Here is a 13,924-nt window from a genome sequence, read left to right as displayed (position 1 = left end):
AATGCCCATAGTTGAATTGCTTTTGGAATGCAATGCTAGCAAAGACACATGATATAGGGTCCACAGTGAATATTGTCACCAACTATGTGCTTATTAGGGTTATTTCCTAGATGCAAGTCCATGAAACTGGTTAAGAGTAGGATTGATATGGAATAGATCTTAACTAAACAGCACATAGTGATGATGTTGTGTAGTCCCTTTGGCCCAGCGGTCGCTGCTTGGAGGTCTGATTTGTTAAAGGGGGACAAGGGCCGAACTAGCATTGTTAGAGAGGATTGAGGTGCATGGTGATGTCATGGATCTGTCAGGCAGGATGGAATGGGCAACTCTGCTTGAAAGATTGCTATATTCTTCTGATAACAAACCACCTTGAGACTAATTTACACATAACGAAAACCGTATATGATGAGATGGTTGGGGTGGTTGGATAATGGTAGGTAATACACTAGCGATATAACTGCGAAACATGCAATAGTCTTCAATAATGCCCGGATTCAGAACCTTTGGAGTGGGGGGAAGAGGGTGGAACAGACATTGGGCTGGTGGGGTGTGGGGTATAATATTCTTTAGTTACCCGATTCTGTACAAAATATATGACTGTTGTTAATGCTACTGTATTACTTTTGCTGAGAAAATGGTAATAAGCATATTTCTAAAAAAACAGGTGAGGTCCTTGTCTCGTCCGTCCTTTGTGGATGGAGCAACTTATAGGCAGGGCCTGGGTGACCAGCAGCCTACTCAATATTGTATTACTGGAGCTGCTGCCATAGAGTTCTTAAGTAGAGGCGTGGAAGGCGCGAAAACTGGTGGTGGGCGCAGCAGCTGAGTGGCAGGGCCTGATGACGTGACCAGCAGCCTACTCAATGCTTCAGCTACATACCACTTAGCTCTCTTTGCATGGTTCGAATCAAGCTCTAAAAACCCAGCACTGTAAATATCTCACAGCTGGCCTTAAAAGACAGATTAATAGAAATAATTTGGTTGAACTACTACTTTAACAGATACCCAAGACAAGTCCTGTGCAAGGCCTGCTTCAGAATTTTAAATGAACTTCTGCATTACTCCACATTGGGTTTAAATCAATTTCACATGTCTGTGAATAACCGAGAGAGCCAATGGCATCATACCCAGTGGTCAAAGCATATGAAAAGAAGCAGTGGAACTATGTTCCCTGCTGGCCTGCCCTGCTCCCCACAAACCCCATCGCCACACCCTCTCCCACCCACAATGCAAATCCCCCAAAAGAAATATGCCTGCTGTTTAAGGGAACGTTCAGTGCAGTGCACTGAAGTGCAAGTTTCAACTGCTTCCTACACTTTTATTTTAAAACAAAACCATTTGGAAATGGTTTCTTTTTCAAATAAAAGGATTAAAACAGTAAAACATAATTAAAGAAAGCAGAGGAGCACCGCTCCCAACCTCTCCCGCCCACTTCGACCACTGAGCATACCTTTTGGGTAGAGTTCATTCAAGGGCACATCAGTGGGCGGCAGGGTGCGAACTACTTGATTAGCTGCCAAAGAAGTCACACAATTGCTCTGCTTGGCAGCTCCAGCCTCACTGCGCCGTGCGTAGAAGAAAGGATCAGTTGAAGGCACACTTCTGGTGCCCAGCGCAGAGTCTCTCTTCCAACTGTAGACTTCACTTGGTGACTGAAATAGAAAATTAGATGCACTGAATAAGATACTGTTAGTAAAAGGAAAAAAGCATGAATATACCCAGTAACTTTGGCTTTGTAAGAGGTATTTGCCAGGCACTGCCTTTTCATGCCTATGTGCTCTCAGGATTTGCCAGCTATCATTTATCATTTTTGCCATGGTTTGCTCTGGTATTGACAATATAAGGCAGGTATTGTTATCCCATACCATGTTTTGCAATTAAAAGCCCAGGCACTGCCATCAAAATCTCAGATCCTCACAGCTAGTCATTGACATCATATGCTATGTTATGGCCATTTTCATTATGCCCTGCAAGCACAACCTGAATACATTCCAGTATGTACTGCTAGCACATTATTTCCAGTCTCAATTCAGCCCAGTTATCATATCATGTCCAGGATTAATTATTTCCCTTTAGCGCATCTTCATTTTATTCCATTATGATTCAAGACAACAGCAATCTAGCAGACCTTTTTAAAAATATTTATATAATTAGTTTACCTCGTGAAAATAACAGATTTGTGTAAGACATTTTGCCTCCTGGATTAAACTCAGTACTCCCGGATCCAGATAGGTATTAATACCATTTTTTAAAATAGCAAGATTATCCACAATCAATTCACCCGCACAGATATTGCATCTGAATAAAACAAAATCAGTGTAATTAAAAAAAAAAGCAAGGTTTGTTAAATCATATCCCTCTTCCTTTAGCATAGCTCGTTTGACATGTGTTTCAATGGAAGGTACGTGCTCAGTTTTCCCACTGCTGCACCTATCTCCTTCAGGGCCATGGCTATCGATGATATCTGCAATGCAAACCATATTTCTCACTACACTTCGTCTTTTCCTTCCCAGTTGCTCACCCTCCTCTTGAAAAGAATGCTTGAAAGTCACCAGCTATAGGTTCACATCTACCCAATTCTGACAACAAAGCTCTGAAATGTGTCCAGCTTCACCTTCCTTTCTTCTAGGTTTCCAAAATATAACTGTCAGCCACCTAACAGACTCACTCAGACACCCCAACCTCAGTGTGAAATAATAGAGATCAGTAGCCTCCAGTGTGAAGGAGGCACCTCCCCCTGGGGGAGCACCGGAGACCCAAGTGATAGCCACAGCAGGCAGAAACACAACGCGGTTGTGTTTGAAAACGCTGCGGTTTTTCTTTCCGAGTTTCTCAGGCTCCTCCGAGCCGGAGGAGCTGAAAAACCTGGAAAGAAAAACCGCAGCGTTTTCAAACACAACGTTGTATTTATATTTGCGGTCGCTTCAAAAGCGACCGCAAACATAAATACAACGTTTTTAAAGCTGCGGTTTTATTTCTAAGTTTTCCGGGCTCCTCCAGCAGCTAGTGCTTATTTTATTTTATTTTTTAAATAAATAGCACTTACCGAGATCCAGCTGCAGCTTTCCTGCTCTGGTCTCCGGTCCCCGTCCTCCGCGTACACACCAATGAAGGAAAAGCCACCCAGCGGTAGCTTTTGTTTACTACAGCTGGCTGGCTTTTCCTTCATTAGTGCCGCAAAAGCCAGCACAGGCAGGCATCCATTTCACAAAATGGATGCGCCCATGTGCTTGCTTTTGCGAATTTTGAGCTTGAATAGCTCAACATTTTACATAGGAAGTTATTAAAAAAAAAGTGCTAGTATTATTTTTTTAATGTTGCCTATCTATTTTTAAAATACATTTTTTTACTGGACTATCCCTTTAATAATGTGTTGCATGATCTGACAGTTCTACCAGGCACACATAGACACACTTTCTTTCACATGATGTGGCAAACCTACAAAACAGCCGACACAAGAAGTAAGGATTCAGGGATTCCAAGATGGCCCCCGGGACGAGAGCTCTGTCCCCGGCACCAAAAATAACAACAAAGCAACAATAAAAAAGAACCCCCCCTACCTCAGGCAGGAATTCAGAGCGGGCAGTGGTGGACAGGAGGTTGTGACACCCTTCGGGCTGAGCGACTGAGGGCTGTGGGACACTGCAAAGGTGCCACTGTCACCAGTCCCCAGGAGGTAAGTAGCGGAGCGCAAGCAGCCCTGCTCGGACTCCGAGCGGGCCGCAGGTACAAGGTGCACACGCCTGGAGGACACGGGCTAGCAGGCCTTGAAAATGTGGCAATCTTGCTGGAAGACTTGATGGGTGGTGCGTGGGCCAGGGTGAGGGTGTAGGTATCAGTGGCCCGAAAAAATAAATAAAATGAAAAACTTACTGACCATAGGCGAGACCTGAAAAGGCCAGCAGAGGTCCTGATAAAAGTGCTGGTGAGAGGCCCTGCATGTTGGCAGGCAGGTGAAGCAGGGCTTGGTGAAGCTGTAGAGGGGTCGCGGGAAGGTGGTCCGCTCTATATCCCCCTGAGTGGGGGATAAGAGGAGACCAAGTGAACGGCTTGGGGAGGTTTGCCAGCTTCCCCCCAGATACTTGTAGCAAGTGCGGGCGGCATGGCCTGATCCGCCCCCCACCCCCACCGGGTGCAGGGAGGCACACTCTCCACAGAAGAGAAGATCAATCGAAGGGCTGACACGGGTTGGCCGCTAAAGGCAGCCCTACCACCAGTAGACATGGCCCAGAAATACAAAGATGCAGTTAGACGGGACCAGCCACATGATACAGGTCTGAGGTAAAGGAGAGGAGCCTCTGAACTACCAGTCTGTGTATAGCGAGGTGGGTGCTGCTGAGGGCCTGGGGTGCTGGAGCCAGGATGCGCCTTCAGAAGGAGGGGAAGCAACGGCTGTGAGACTGAGGCAGCCCGTGGGCTGGGAAGAGGAGGGAGGTCCACAGGTGAGGGAGAAGGAGGAGTCCTCACGCTCCGGGGTGCCTCAAGACGAAGTTGGTCCTGGGGTGGAGCGTCTGGCCCCATTGCCCACAGCAAAAGAAGAAGGAGCATTTGGTCCTGGGTTGGAATGCCTGGCCCCACTGCGCACAGCACAAGAGGAAGGAGTCAGGAGTCCCTCTGGCAAGGCACCCACAGATGTTGAGGCACAAAAACAAGGACATTCAGTACACTAATCCCAAACAAAGCCTGCAAAAAAAAAAACAAGAAGGCAATTTACCGAAGCTCTGGAGAAGGGAGGGTGAGGCGGACGCAGCCAGTGAGCAGGGATCTCAGAGTGGAGTTGAGACAGGGGGACTGCCCATACAGATGGCAGGGCAGGCGATTACTAAGGAAGTGTTTCCAAGAATTCACAGAGAAAATCACTGAGACCCTCCAGTCACAACTGAGTATTATTAGAATGGAGCTGTCCCAGTCGCTATAGGAGGTGAAAGCCGACATAGCAAACCTGGGAGAGAGGACTGATGCCGTTTAGAATGTCATTCAGGAACTAGCAGAGGACAATCAGAAGATTGACAGTTTGGAGGCACAACTCACAAGGCTCACACAGAACCTGGAGATTCAGAGCGAGGACTTAGAAAATCGATCGAGAAGATTCAACATACGGATAAAGGGCCTTTCGGAGGAAGTAGCAGATAAAGACCTGCAGGGAACGGCACAGCAGGTCTTTGCGGATCTTCTGGAAGTGGAAAATTCCTCAGAGGTGCCAATGGATCAGATTCATTGGGTGGGGCCCAGAAAGGGGGAACGGGGTACAAGACCAAAGGACGTGGTGGTAGCACTGCAGCAGTATGGGTAGAAGGAGAAGCTATTAAGTGCCACAAGGATGGCAGGCCCCATGAAGGTAAACAGGTCTGAAATCCAATTGTATCAGGATTCGCCACAATCTACGCTGGTGAAACAGAGAATGATGGGACCAGTGGTTAGGGCTATGACACGGGCACAGGTGAAATACAAACAGGCTTTCCCTTTTGGATTGTTGTTCTCATGTGAAGGGGGGCAACACTGTGTCACCTCATGTGTGGAAGTGATGAGGATCTTGCACTTGGATGAAGATAAGGCCAGGCACCAGGAACGGAGAGTGGCGCAGGAGTCCATTAAGCAGAAACCGTGGGAATGGGGAACGGTCCCAGTGGCAGGCCAGAAGAAGAGAGCTCTGAGTGGCTCAGGAAGGTCTGGATTTCGAGAAGTCACCCCAGAGGAGGACCAGGATCTGGCAGCTGGCGGTTCCCCAAGCTAAGGTGATGGTAGAGCAGGGAGGCGCCGGGTGGGGGGCATGGAGGTGTTTTGGCACTTGGAATCGTTGATATAGGTCTTAGAATGCCTGCACAGTTTATCTCGGGGTGGTTAGCAAGGCCCAACCCCTGTGGTCTGTTGCATGGGGTATCGCTAGGATGGTTGAGCCTGACCGGAGATAGTTGGGGGAGTGCGGGGCAGCATATTTAGGGGGGTTGGGGAGGTGGGCAGAGGAGCGGGGGGGTCTTTGTGGGAAAAGGGAAGGGTGGGGGGTTGAGGAGGGTGGGGGCGGAGAGCTTACTCCAAGTGCTGACTTCAACCATTACGGGCGTGGGTGAAAGGGGCAAGTTTCGATTGCTTACACTTACAGGCCGATTCATGGAATCAATGTGCGCCGAAAAAACGGCGCACGCGTGCGAAAACGTGCGATTCGCAGTGAAATAGCGAAAATCGCAGTGCAAGTGCGATTATCGCACAGAAAACATGGCACATCAATTCATGGAAGTCCGTGCACGAGCAAAATGTGGGATGTGCGCTGAAAAAGTGTGTGGCGCACGCTGGCGCATGCTGGCGCACGCTGGCGCACAGGTCATCGAACGCCGTGTGATAAGGCCACAGCGAATTCGCACATAGCACGGCGCACATAACAAAAGTAGGCGTAACACGGGGCGTCACACGCAGAATGGGGAACAACTCGTGAAAATGTGGGCGTCACGGGGGAAGTACAGGAGGCAAGTGCGCAGAACGCACACACGCTCGCCTGCAACACGTATTCATGGAATCGAATAGGGAAAAACAGCGCACGGCCAAAGACGCGCACAGGCCCATACATGTCCGCCACACGAAAGCAGGCGGTAGCGTCCCTGCGCAGGAAAAAAATGTGCGCCAGAGAAGGCCCACACGCGATCGGGCCTGGGGGAGCGTGTGCGTGTATTTCAGGGGCTCGCGGATGGTTTTACACGCGATCGGGCCTGGGGGAGCGGGGTACATATATTTCAGGGGCTCGCGGGTGGATTTACACACGATCAGGCCTGGGGGAGCAGGGTACCACTCACCGTCTGCCTTGCGTGTAGAAGAACGCGTAGCCAACACCCACCCGCTGTGAAGTAATAGCGTGTGAACCCCAACGCCTGCAAAACACACGCACCGCACCCCACGAAAAGCAACGCCCGTGCGCGATACGTCACAGACACGCATACGCGCTAAGGGCCTTTGGTCCAATGGAATCGCGTATGCGTGCTGACGCGCTTACGCGCTAAGAGCCTTTCCTCGATTCACACGCTGACGTGCAGAATTTTCACGTGCCAAATCACTCCGTATCAAGCTGGCCACGTGTAAGCACACGGAAGACCACGCTCCTGCCCAAAAGGCCGAATTACTGCCCCCCAGAGCCCCGAGCAGCCTCCCACGAGCCATCTGCTGCTGCCTGCCTGCCTGCTGCCACCGTGCCCTGCCATTTGGTGCCTGCACATCAGCCATCTGCAGGGGTCCAGTTGCTGTGTCCACCCCTGCTGGAACAGAACACTCCCGACTGGGATACCATCGCTCCACAGCCCAGCCCCAGGACCCAGTTGCCCACCCACGCCTGCCTCGGGGGTCGCCATGTCGGGGCAAACACCATCCGAGACCACTGGCGACCCCCAGCCAGAGGGGCAGAGGGCCACCAGCTTCAGTCAGAAGGAAGTTGGTGTCCTGGTGGAGCTTATCCTGGGGCATTATGATGCCCTCTTCGGATCACCACGCGCCAACAAGGAAGGACGGGACAGGATCTGGGACGACTTTGTGGTTGCCATCAACGCGGAGGGGATGGCAACCGGCAACATCAAGCAAGTCAAGAAGCGCTGGGAGGACTTCAGGTCCAGGACCCTCATAAAGGCCCGGCGCCTCGTGGAGGGGGGCCGGGGCAACATGAGTACCATCCAGCTGAGGGTCCTGGAACGCGTATGCCCAGCGCTCCATGCCCAGATCCTTGAGAGGCAGACCCGTCTGGAGTCGAGCGGTAAGTGGCCAAGCATTGCTGTGTGAGACAGGGCATGTTGCAGCGTGCTGGTTGTCTGATACTTGCCTGTATGTGTGACATAGGCCATGTACGCGTGTGTGTGTGCAGGGACATCATGGTCATGCATGTGAGACCAGTAATGTGTGAAGCACACGGTTGGTGTATGTGTTTAAATGTAACATGGGGAGCCCTATGCGGAATGGACACATGAGAGCATGCCAGTCTCTGTTCCTGGACATGGGTGTGGGTGAGGGATGGGTGCTGATGCCATGTACATGTATGGTGTCCATGTCTGTGTTTCTGACCTGCGTGTCTGTGACTTGTGGATGCCATGGATGCATGACACATGTCTGTGACAATGTTCAGATTCACTGATGCAGCCTTGTTATCCTTGCATCCACTGTGTCTGGGGTGTACGAGTCCAGATGGATGAAAGTACGTTGAAGTGTGTGCATGTGATAGGCATGACCCATGATGCATGTGAGTCCAAAAACAACATTGTATGCTTCAAGAGTCCCTTGGACATGTTTGCTTATGTCCATAGCATGCACCATGCCTGTTACTGCATGTGTTTTGCCTGCACTGACCCATGTGTTGTGGAGGGACATGATGGAAGTGATCTTTGACAGTGCCACTCATCTGCTATTGCTTCCTGTCTAGGGGACCATTGTACAGTACCCTGATGCTTGTGTTCTATGTCTCCCTCTACACAGCGCAAAGTGAAGAAGAGGGCGGAGACAGCGCTGTGGAGCTAAGCGGCGGGGATGCCCCCACGGCTGCAGCGGAAGGGGTGGGTGAGCCCCCACAGGGGCTTGCAACGGCGGAAGTCGGTGTGGAGCCATCCAGGTTGGTGGTTTCCACAGAGGAGGAGGAGGCCGCTACTGAGCCGCACATGGGGCCTGGTGGGGGCATCCCTGCTGGTGCAAGTGGTGCAGTCCAGGGGCAGGAGCAGGAGGCAGCACAGGTCGCCGTGGAGGTGCCTGTGCATGTCACTGTCCCTGACACTGTGACTGCACCACCATGCACCAGCAGGGATGCCCCATCCCAGGCCCGTCCGCAGGTAGGGGGGATGTCCATGTCATCTGACTCCCCTCCACCTGCGGACGAGGGGACCCCTGGCCGTATGGAGAAGGTCCTGATTGGTGTCGCGTTGCGCACGGCTGTCATTCGTGATGAGGTGCGTGCTTCCCGGGGGGAGCACGCACGTCATCACGAAGAGCACCGTGCCAACGTGGCCCAGTTGGGAGCGGTCATGGTCGGGGGTCTCGTACATGTGTCGGGCACTCTGGCGACCCTCTCCTCCTCTGTGGAGGCTATGCGCCAGTCGTACTCCATGCCGTCTTCCGGCCCAGATGCCACCAGGGCCCCCTGTGGACCTGCCCCGACCAATGCAGCCACCTCGGTGAGGATCCCATCCTGCCACAGTCAGGAGTCGGAGTTCCAGCATGGGTGGACACACCAGCAACTGGACCCCAGCAGATGGAGGATGTGACGGCATCATCGGGCAGGGCACGTGCACGACGGCGTCGGTGGTTTCCATCAGCCTGGATGCCGTCGTGCTGGCACAGGTAGTTGCGTCGGAGGCAGCGGCAGGCTCGACGTGGGAGGCATCATGGCTTGGGGCCATCAACATCAGGGGTGCAGGGCAGGAGAACCCTGGAATGGGAGTGGCTTCCGTGTGGGAGCGGTTGGGCCAGCAGATAGGTGCGGAGCGGCAGCGGGCAGAGGAGGAACGGCTCACAATGGTCAGGGCGGAGAACTCCATGCGGAGGGCGCTGAGGCGGGCTGAGTGCCTCGAGAGTCTTCGCAGGGAGTTGGAGCTGGACACTGCATTATCCCTGCGGGACCTCGGGGCCAGGGAACATGCCCGCCTCCAAGCCATTGAACAGGAGTTCGATGATGCCCTGGCCCATGACAAAAACCAGTGAGCCGTCGGACTAGCCCGCTGCCCTTGTAAATAGTTATGTAGTTAGTGTTAGGTTTCCTTTGCTTTTTTATTTATTTTGGACCTTTTGGACAATGGGCCACATTTTTGTATATAGTTTTATTTTATTAGGTAGTATTTTTATGTAGGTTTCATTTCTTCAGTTGGGATCATGGACCCTGGTTTGTTTATCTGTATATAGTTGACTGTTGGATTTTTTTTTTTTTGGATTTACCCATGGAGCAATGGTTTTCGGTTTTGTTTTTACCTTGGATTTACTTTCTTGAACTGTGACTTTGGACACCTTTCCTTTGGATTATGATTTGTCGTTTTTCATTATTTTACGGACATGCTGCTTTTGGTTTTTGATTACCATTGTCATTTGTTTATTTTTAATTCCATTTATGCTGTTTTTAATACATTTTTTTCATCAAACTTCAATGTGTAGTATCATCTCATTGGTATCATGCATATCATGATATGGGTTTTGAGATTCACTGACACCCATTGGGTGTATGTGAGGGCCATGTGTTCATTTCCAAACTTGCTATTGGGGTTCTATCATGTCATTGCCATTTCTAAGTGGGTGGATGCAATACTCGAGTGGGTGTTTTGCATTTGGAGGCTGACTATAAGGGCCAGGGATTTAGATTGTGATGACATGTTGGCTGGGGGACACGTGTGGGGGCCTGCTGGCAGGTGCCCCGCAATGCTGGGGGGTGGGGGTGCAGGGGGACATGAGTGGGACATGAGTGGGGGCCTGCTGGCAGATGCCCCGCAATGCTGGGGGGTGGGGGTGCAGTGGGACATGAGTGGGACATGAGTGGGGGCCTGCTGGCAGGTGCCCCGCAATGCTGGGGGTGGGGGTGCAAGGGGACATGAGTTGGTGATCAGTAGTGCAAGGAGACATGTGCCTTTGCTGGGGGGGGCATGCCCATGTTGGGTGGGCTGCCTGCGGGACATGGCCAGGGATGCAAGGTAGTCCCCTGTGGTGTGGGCTGCCTGCAGGGGCCGTGGAGGGTGTACAGGGGACACCTGGGAGGACCCACACTGCCAAATCACATGTAGGACTCCCCGGCACCCCTGAAATACACGTACCCTGCTGAAATCGCGTGTGAAAATTCTCGCGCACCCCTGAAATACACGTACCCTGCTGAAATCGCCTGTGAAAATTCTCGCGCACCCCTGAAATACACGTACCCTGCTGAAATCGCGTGTGGAACTTCTCGCGCACCTCTGAAATACACGCGCCCAGGCCAATCGCGTGTGGAACTTCTCGCGCACTTCTGAAATACACGCACACGCTCCCCCAGGCCCGATCGCATGTGGAACGTCTCGCGCATCCCTGAAATACACGCGCCCAGGCCAATCGCGTGTGGAACTTCTCGCGCACCTCTGAAATACACGCGCCCAGGCATTGCAGAAAACCCATATTTGTAAACAGGATAAGCATAAAGTGCGGTTAAAGGGATATCCCCACGTATTGCAGTCCAATGCCAATGGGGGTGTTCTCATAGGGAGCATTGGGAGATATCCTTGGGTCACTGATTGAGGATGAGCAGTGGAGTTGGCTATGGCAGAGTATACACGCACTCAAAAGGGCTCTCCAGATCCCAGAATTGCGGATAAAGGTAATGGTGCAGTGGCACCTCACCGCAGAAAAATTACATCATTACTATCCCACGGCGTCTGACGTTTGCTGGCGGGGATGTGGAGAGACTGGATCATGGGGACATATTTGGTGGGCATGCCCAGTCCTTCGGCCCTTTTGGGACACAGTAAATGTGGCGATGAAAGCCATCTTTGGGGCCCAGATTCATAGAGCCTTTGAGGAAGATATGTTGGGATGGGAGATGTTTTAGAGTGCCATCCGACGAAGGCTCCAAGGAAGGCCTACATGATCCTTAGCATTGCAGCTCTGCTATTGGTGGCCCAAAAATGGAAAAAAGGTGAGGCCCCATGGAACACAAATGGATTGCCAAGATTTGGCACTTTGTATCACTGGAATTAGTTACATATGCGATCTAGGGGGATCAGCAGAAATTCAAGGCGGATGGGGACTTGGTTTAGAGTTTTCTGCATAATGACTTTCGCCACAAGAGAATTCAGGTGTTGAACCTGGTTTGAGGGAGTTGGTTGGTTGGTGATGGAAGGAGTCAAGGCGATGTTCATTGGTTCACAGCGGTTGGGAGGGAGAGACTAGGGAAGGGGATTCATGCTGTGTTCTTCAAACTATCAATAAAATACATTTAAAAAAAAAGAAGTAAGATTTCAACCTTGTTTTATTATTAGTCAGGAGATGTTTGAGGTGAATGACAATGGGCATGAGGGGTTAATTAACAACAAAACAAGGTGTCGCTTTAGTGGAACATGCCAAGCAAAAGATGTCAGAAGGGGTCAAACTAATAAGTGGGCCAAATTGAATGTGTATAAATGGTTTGCCTCAGAGGTTCACTACAATTAAGATAACCTCAAGGATATAAGACCCATATGCTTCTCTGCTTAATTCATAGTCACAGGGATATAGTGCTGTTGTGAAAATGACAACTCCTCTGCAGGAGTACTAGGATGGTTAGTGTCTTAAAATGCCTTCCCTTCCCCACACCACTACTAAAGCAGATGTGATCCCAATCATAACGGTGAAACAGAAACAGCCCAACAGGTATACCTTCTTCACCTCTTTTCGTAACGTGTGCCGAGGGCAAGTCGAACTTGTCAGGAGTGGTGTGAGCTGATACAGTTGCAGCAGAAGAACAAATCACTTACCTGTCGGTAATGTTCTTTCTGACGGATGTTCCTCCCAAGGATTCCTCACCTATGATATTCTATCTCCAGCGTAAGCTGAACTTTGGAAATGTTTTCTGCCACCTGGGAGGTACATACAGCACGCCTCCACATCAGCTTCACTCGATGCCTCTACATGCCCCACACCTCAGTTTTGACTTTTCCCCTAGCACTCTGTTGCTGAGGGACAACAGAACCTATGAAGTTGCACTAGCTATCCACCAAGAGGAGCAGGTTAGGAGGGAGATGAGGAAACTGTGGCAGGAACATCTGACAGAAAGAAAATCACAGAGGTAAGTAATTTATTCTTCTAAAGGATTCCTCCCTCCCACAGTTTCCTCATCTAAGCTAGACTCCCAAAGCAGTACGCAGCTCTGGAGGATGGAGGAGAGCCAGAGGACACAACCTAAACCAGAAAACTCTGGAGGACTATTCTGCCTAAGTGGGCATCCTGCCCGAAAGGGATTTCTAGCAGTAATGTTTAGCAAACGTGTGCAGAGAAGCCCATGTAGCCATTTGGCAAATGTCCAAGACAGGAACCAACGTTTGTACGACAAAGGTGGCAGCAAGATTTCTGATCCAATGAGCCCTGAGACCTTGAAGCACATCCTCACCAGCCAGATCAACAAATTACTTACCTTTGGTAATGTTATTTCCTACGGATGCTCCTCCCATAGATTCCTCATCTGAGGTGTATTCTTCCTGCAGCAGCAGATCTCAGAAATGTTTGACAGCAGCAGGCATGGTGCAGCTCTGGCATCAATGATTCTCTGCACTCTTCGTCTCTGAGTCTGGACGTGAGGTCAGTACAAATATCTTGCATCATGCCCCGTGAAATCAAGTTTCTCTCGTTTTACCCGTGCTCAGCCACGTTGGGGGATCACAAATAATATGAGAGACCATCAACACTAAAAGAAACATCAACAGGAGAGAGCTCTCTGTGGAGCTGACCTAATATACTTTGCAAGTAGGGCTGCGCAAGTACATTCTTCAGCTGGAACATGATATTTATTGTGACGAACACAAGGGTGGCGTCCCTTTTCCTAAGGATGAAAGCTCTCCTTATATGACTAAAGCCGAACGTGGTCCTAAAGTTCTCACAACCTCTCCTCTTTTAATTCCACATAAATCAATGTACCTGGGTAGAATGGAACCAGTTACATATAGCTATAATACTGCAACGAAGATCACTTCATAAGTAATGATAAGTTAACTGAGACGAGGAAGCTCCATGATGATGCACGGGACAAACAGGAGAACTACCATCAACATTCTAGTTGTTGCTCTGAAAAAGAAAACGGTTGGACAATAAGAAGTGAGGAGGCCCACAGCACAATGAGCAGCAGCAGTGGCTGCAGTCAGAGGTGGAGAGGCAGTGGTTGCAGACTGAAGTGCAAACAGTGGAGGAGACGGGACAAATCGATCCTCCAAGGACAAACCGAAGAACGCCATGCTGGCTCGTGGAGAGAAAGGCGGAAGAGGTTTGG

At 50.5% G+C, this 13,924-nt stretch overlaps 1 protein-coding gene across 1 annotated transcript in view; it reads right to left on the bottom strand.

Moving 5' to 3' along the window:
• VWA8 (von Willebrand factor A domain containing 8) overlaps nucleotides 1-13,924 on the bottom strand; it is a 3,012,337-nt gene that overhangs the window by 744,499 nt on the left and 2,253,914 nt on the right. Inside the window, exon 35 of the mRNA XM_069639376.1 lies at nucleotides 1,451-1,652. Coding sequence (XP_069495477.1) covers nucleotides 1,451-1,652 — 202 coding nt within the window. The remainder of the gene's footprint in view (nucleotides 1-1,450; nucleotides 1,653-13,924) is intronic.

Source organism: Ambystoma mexicanum, chromosome 7q (assembly GCF_040938575.1).
Source record: "Ambystoma mexicanum isolate Mex_15411 chromosome 7q, UKY_AmexF1_1, whole genome shotgun sequence".
NCBI lineage: Eukaryota > Metazoa > Chordata > Amphibia > Caudata > Ambystomatidae > Ambystoma > Ambystoma mexicanum.
Note: the sequence above shows the minus strand (reverse complement) of the source record. Positions and strands in the feature narration are given on the sequence as shown.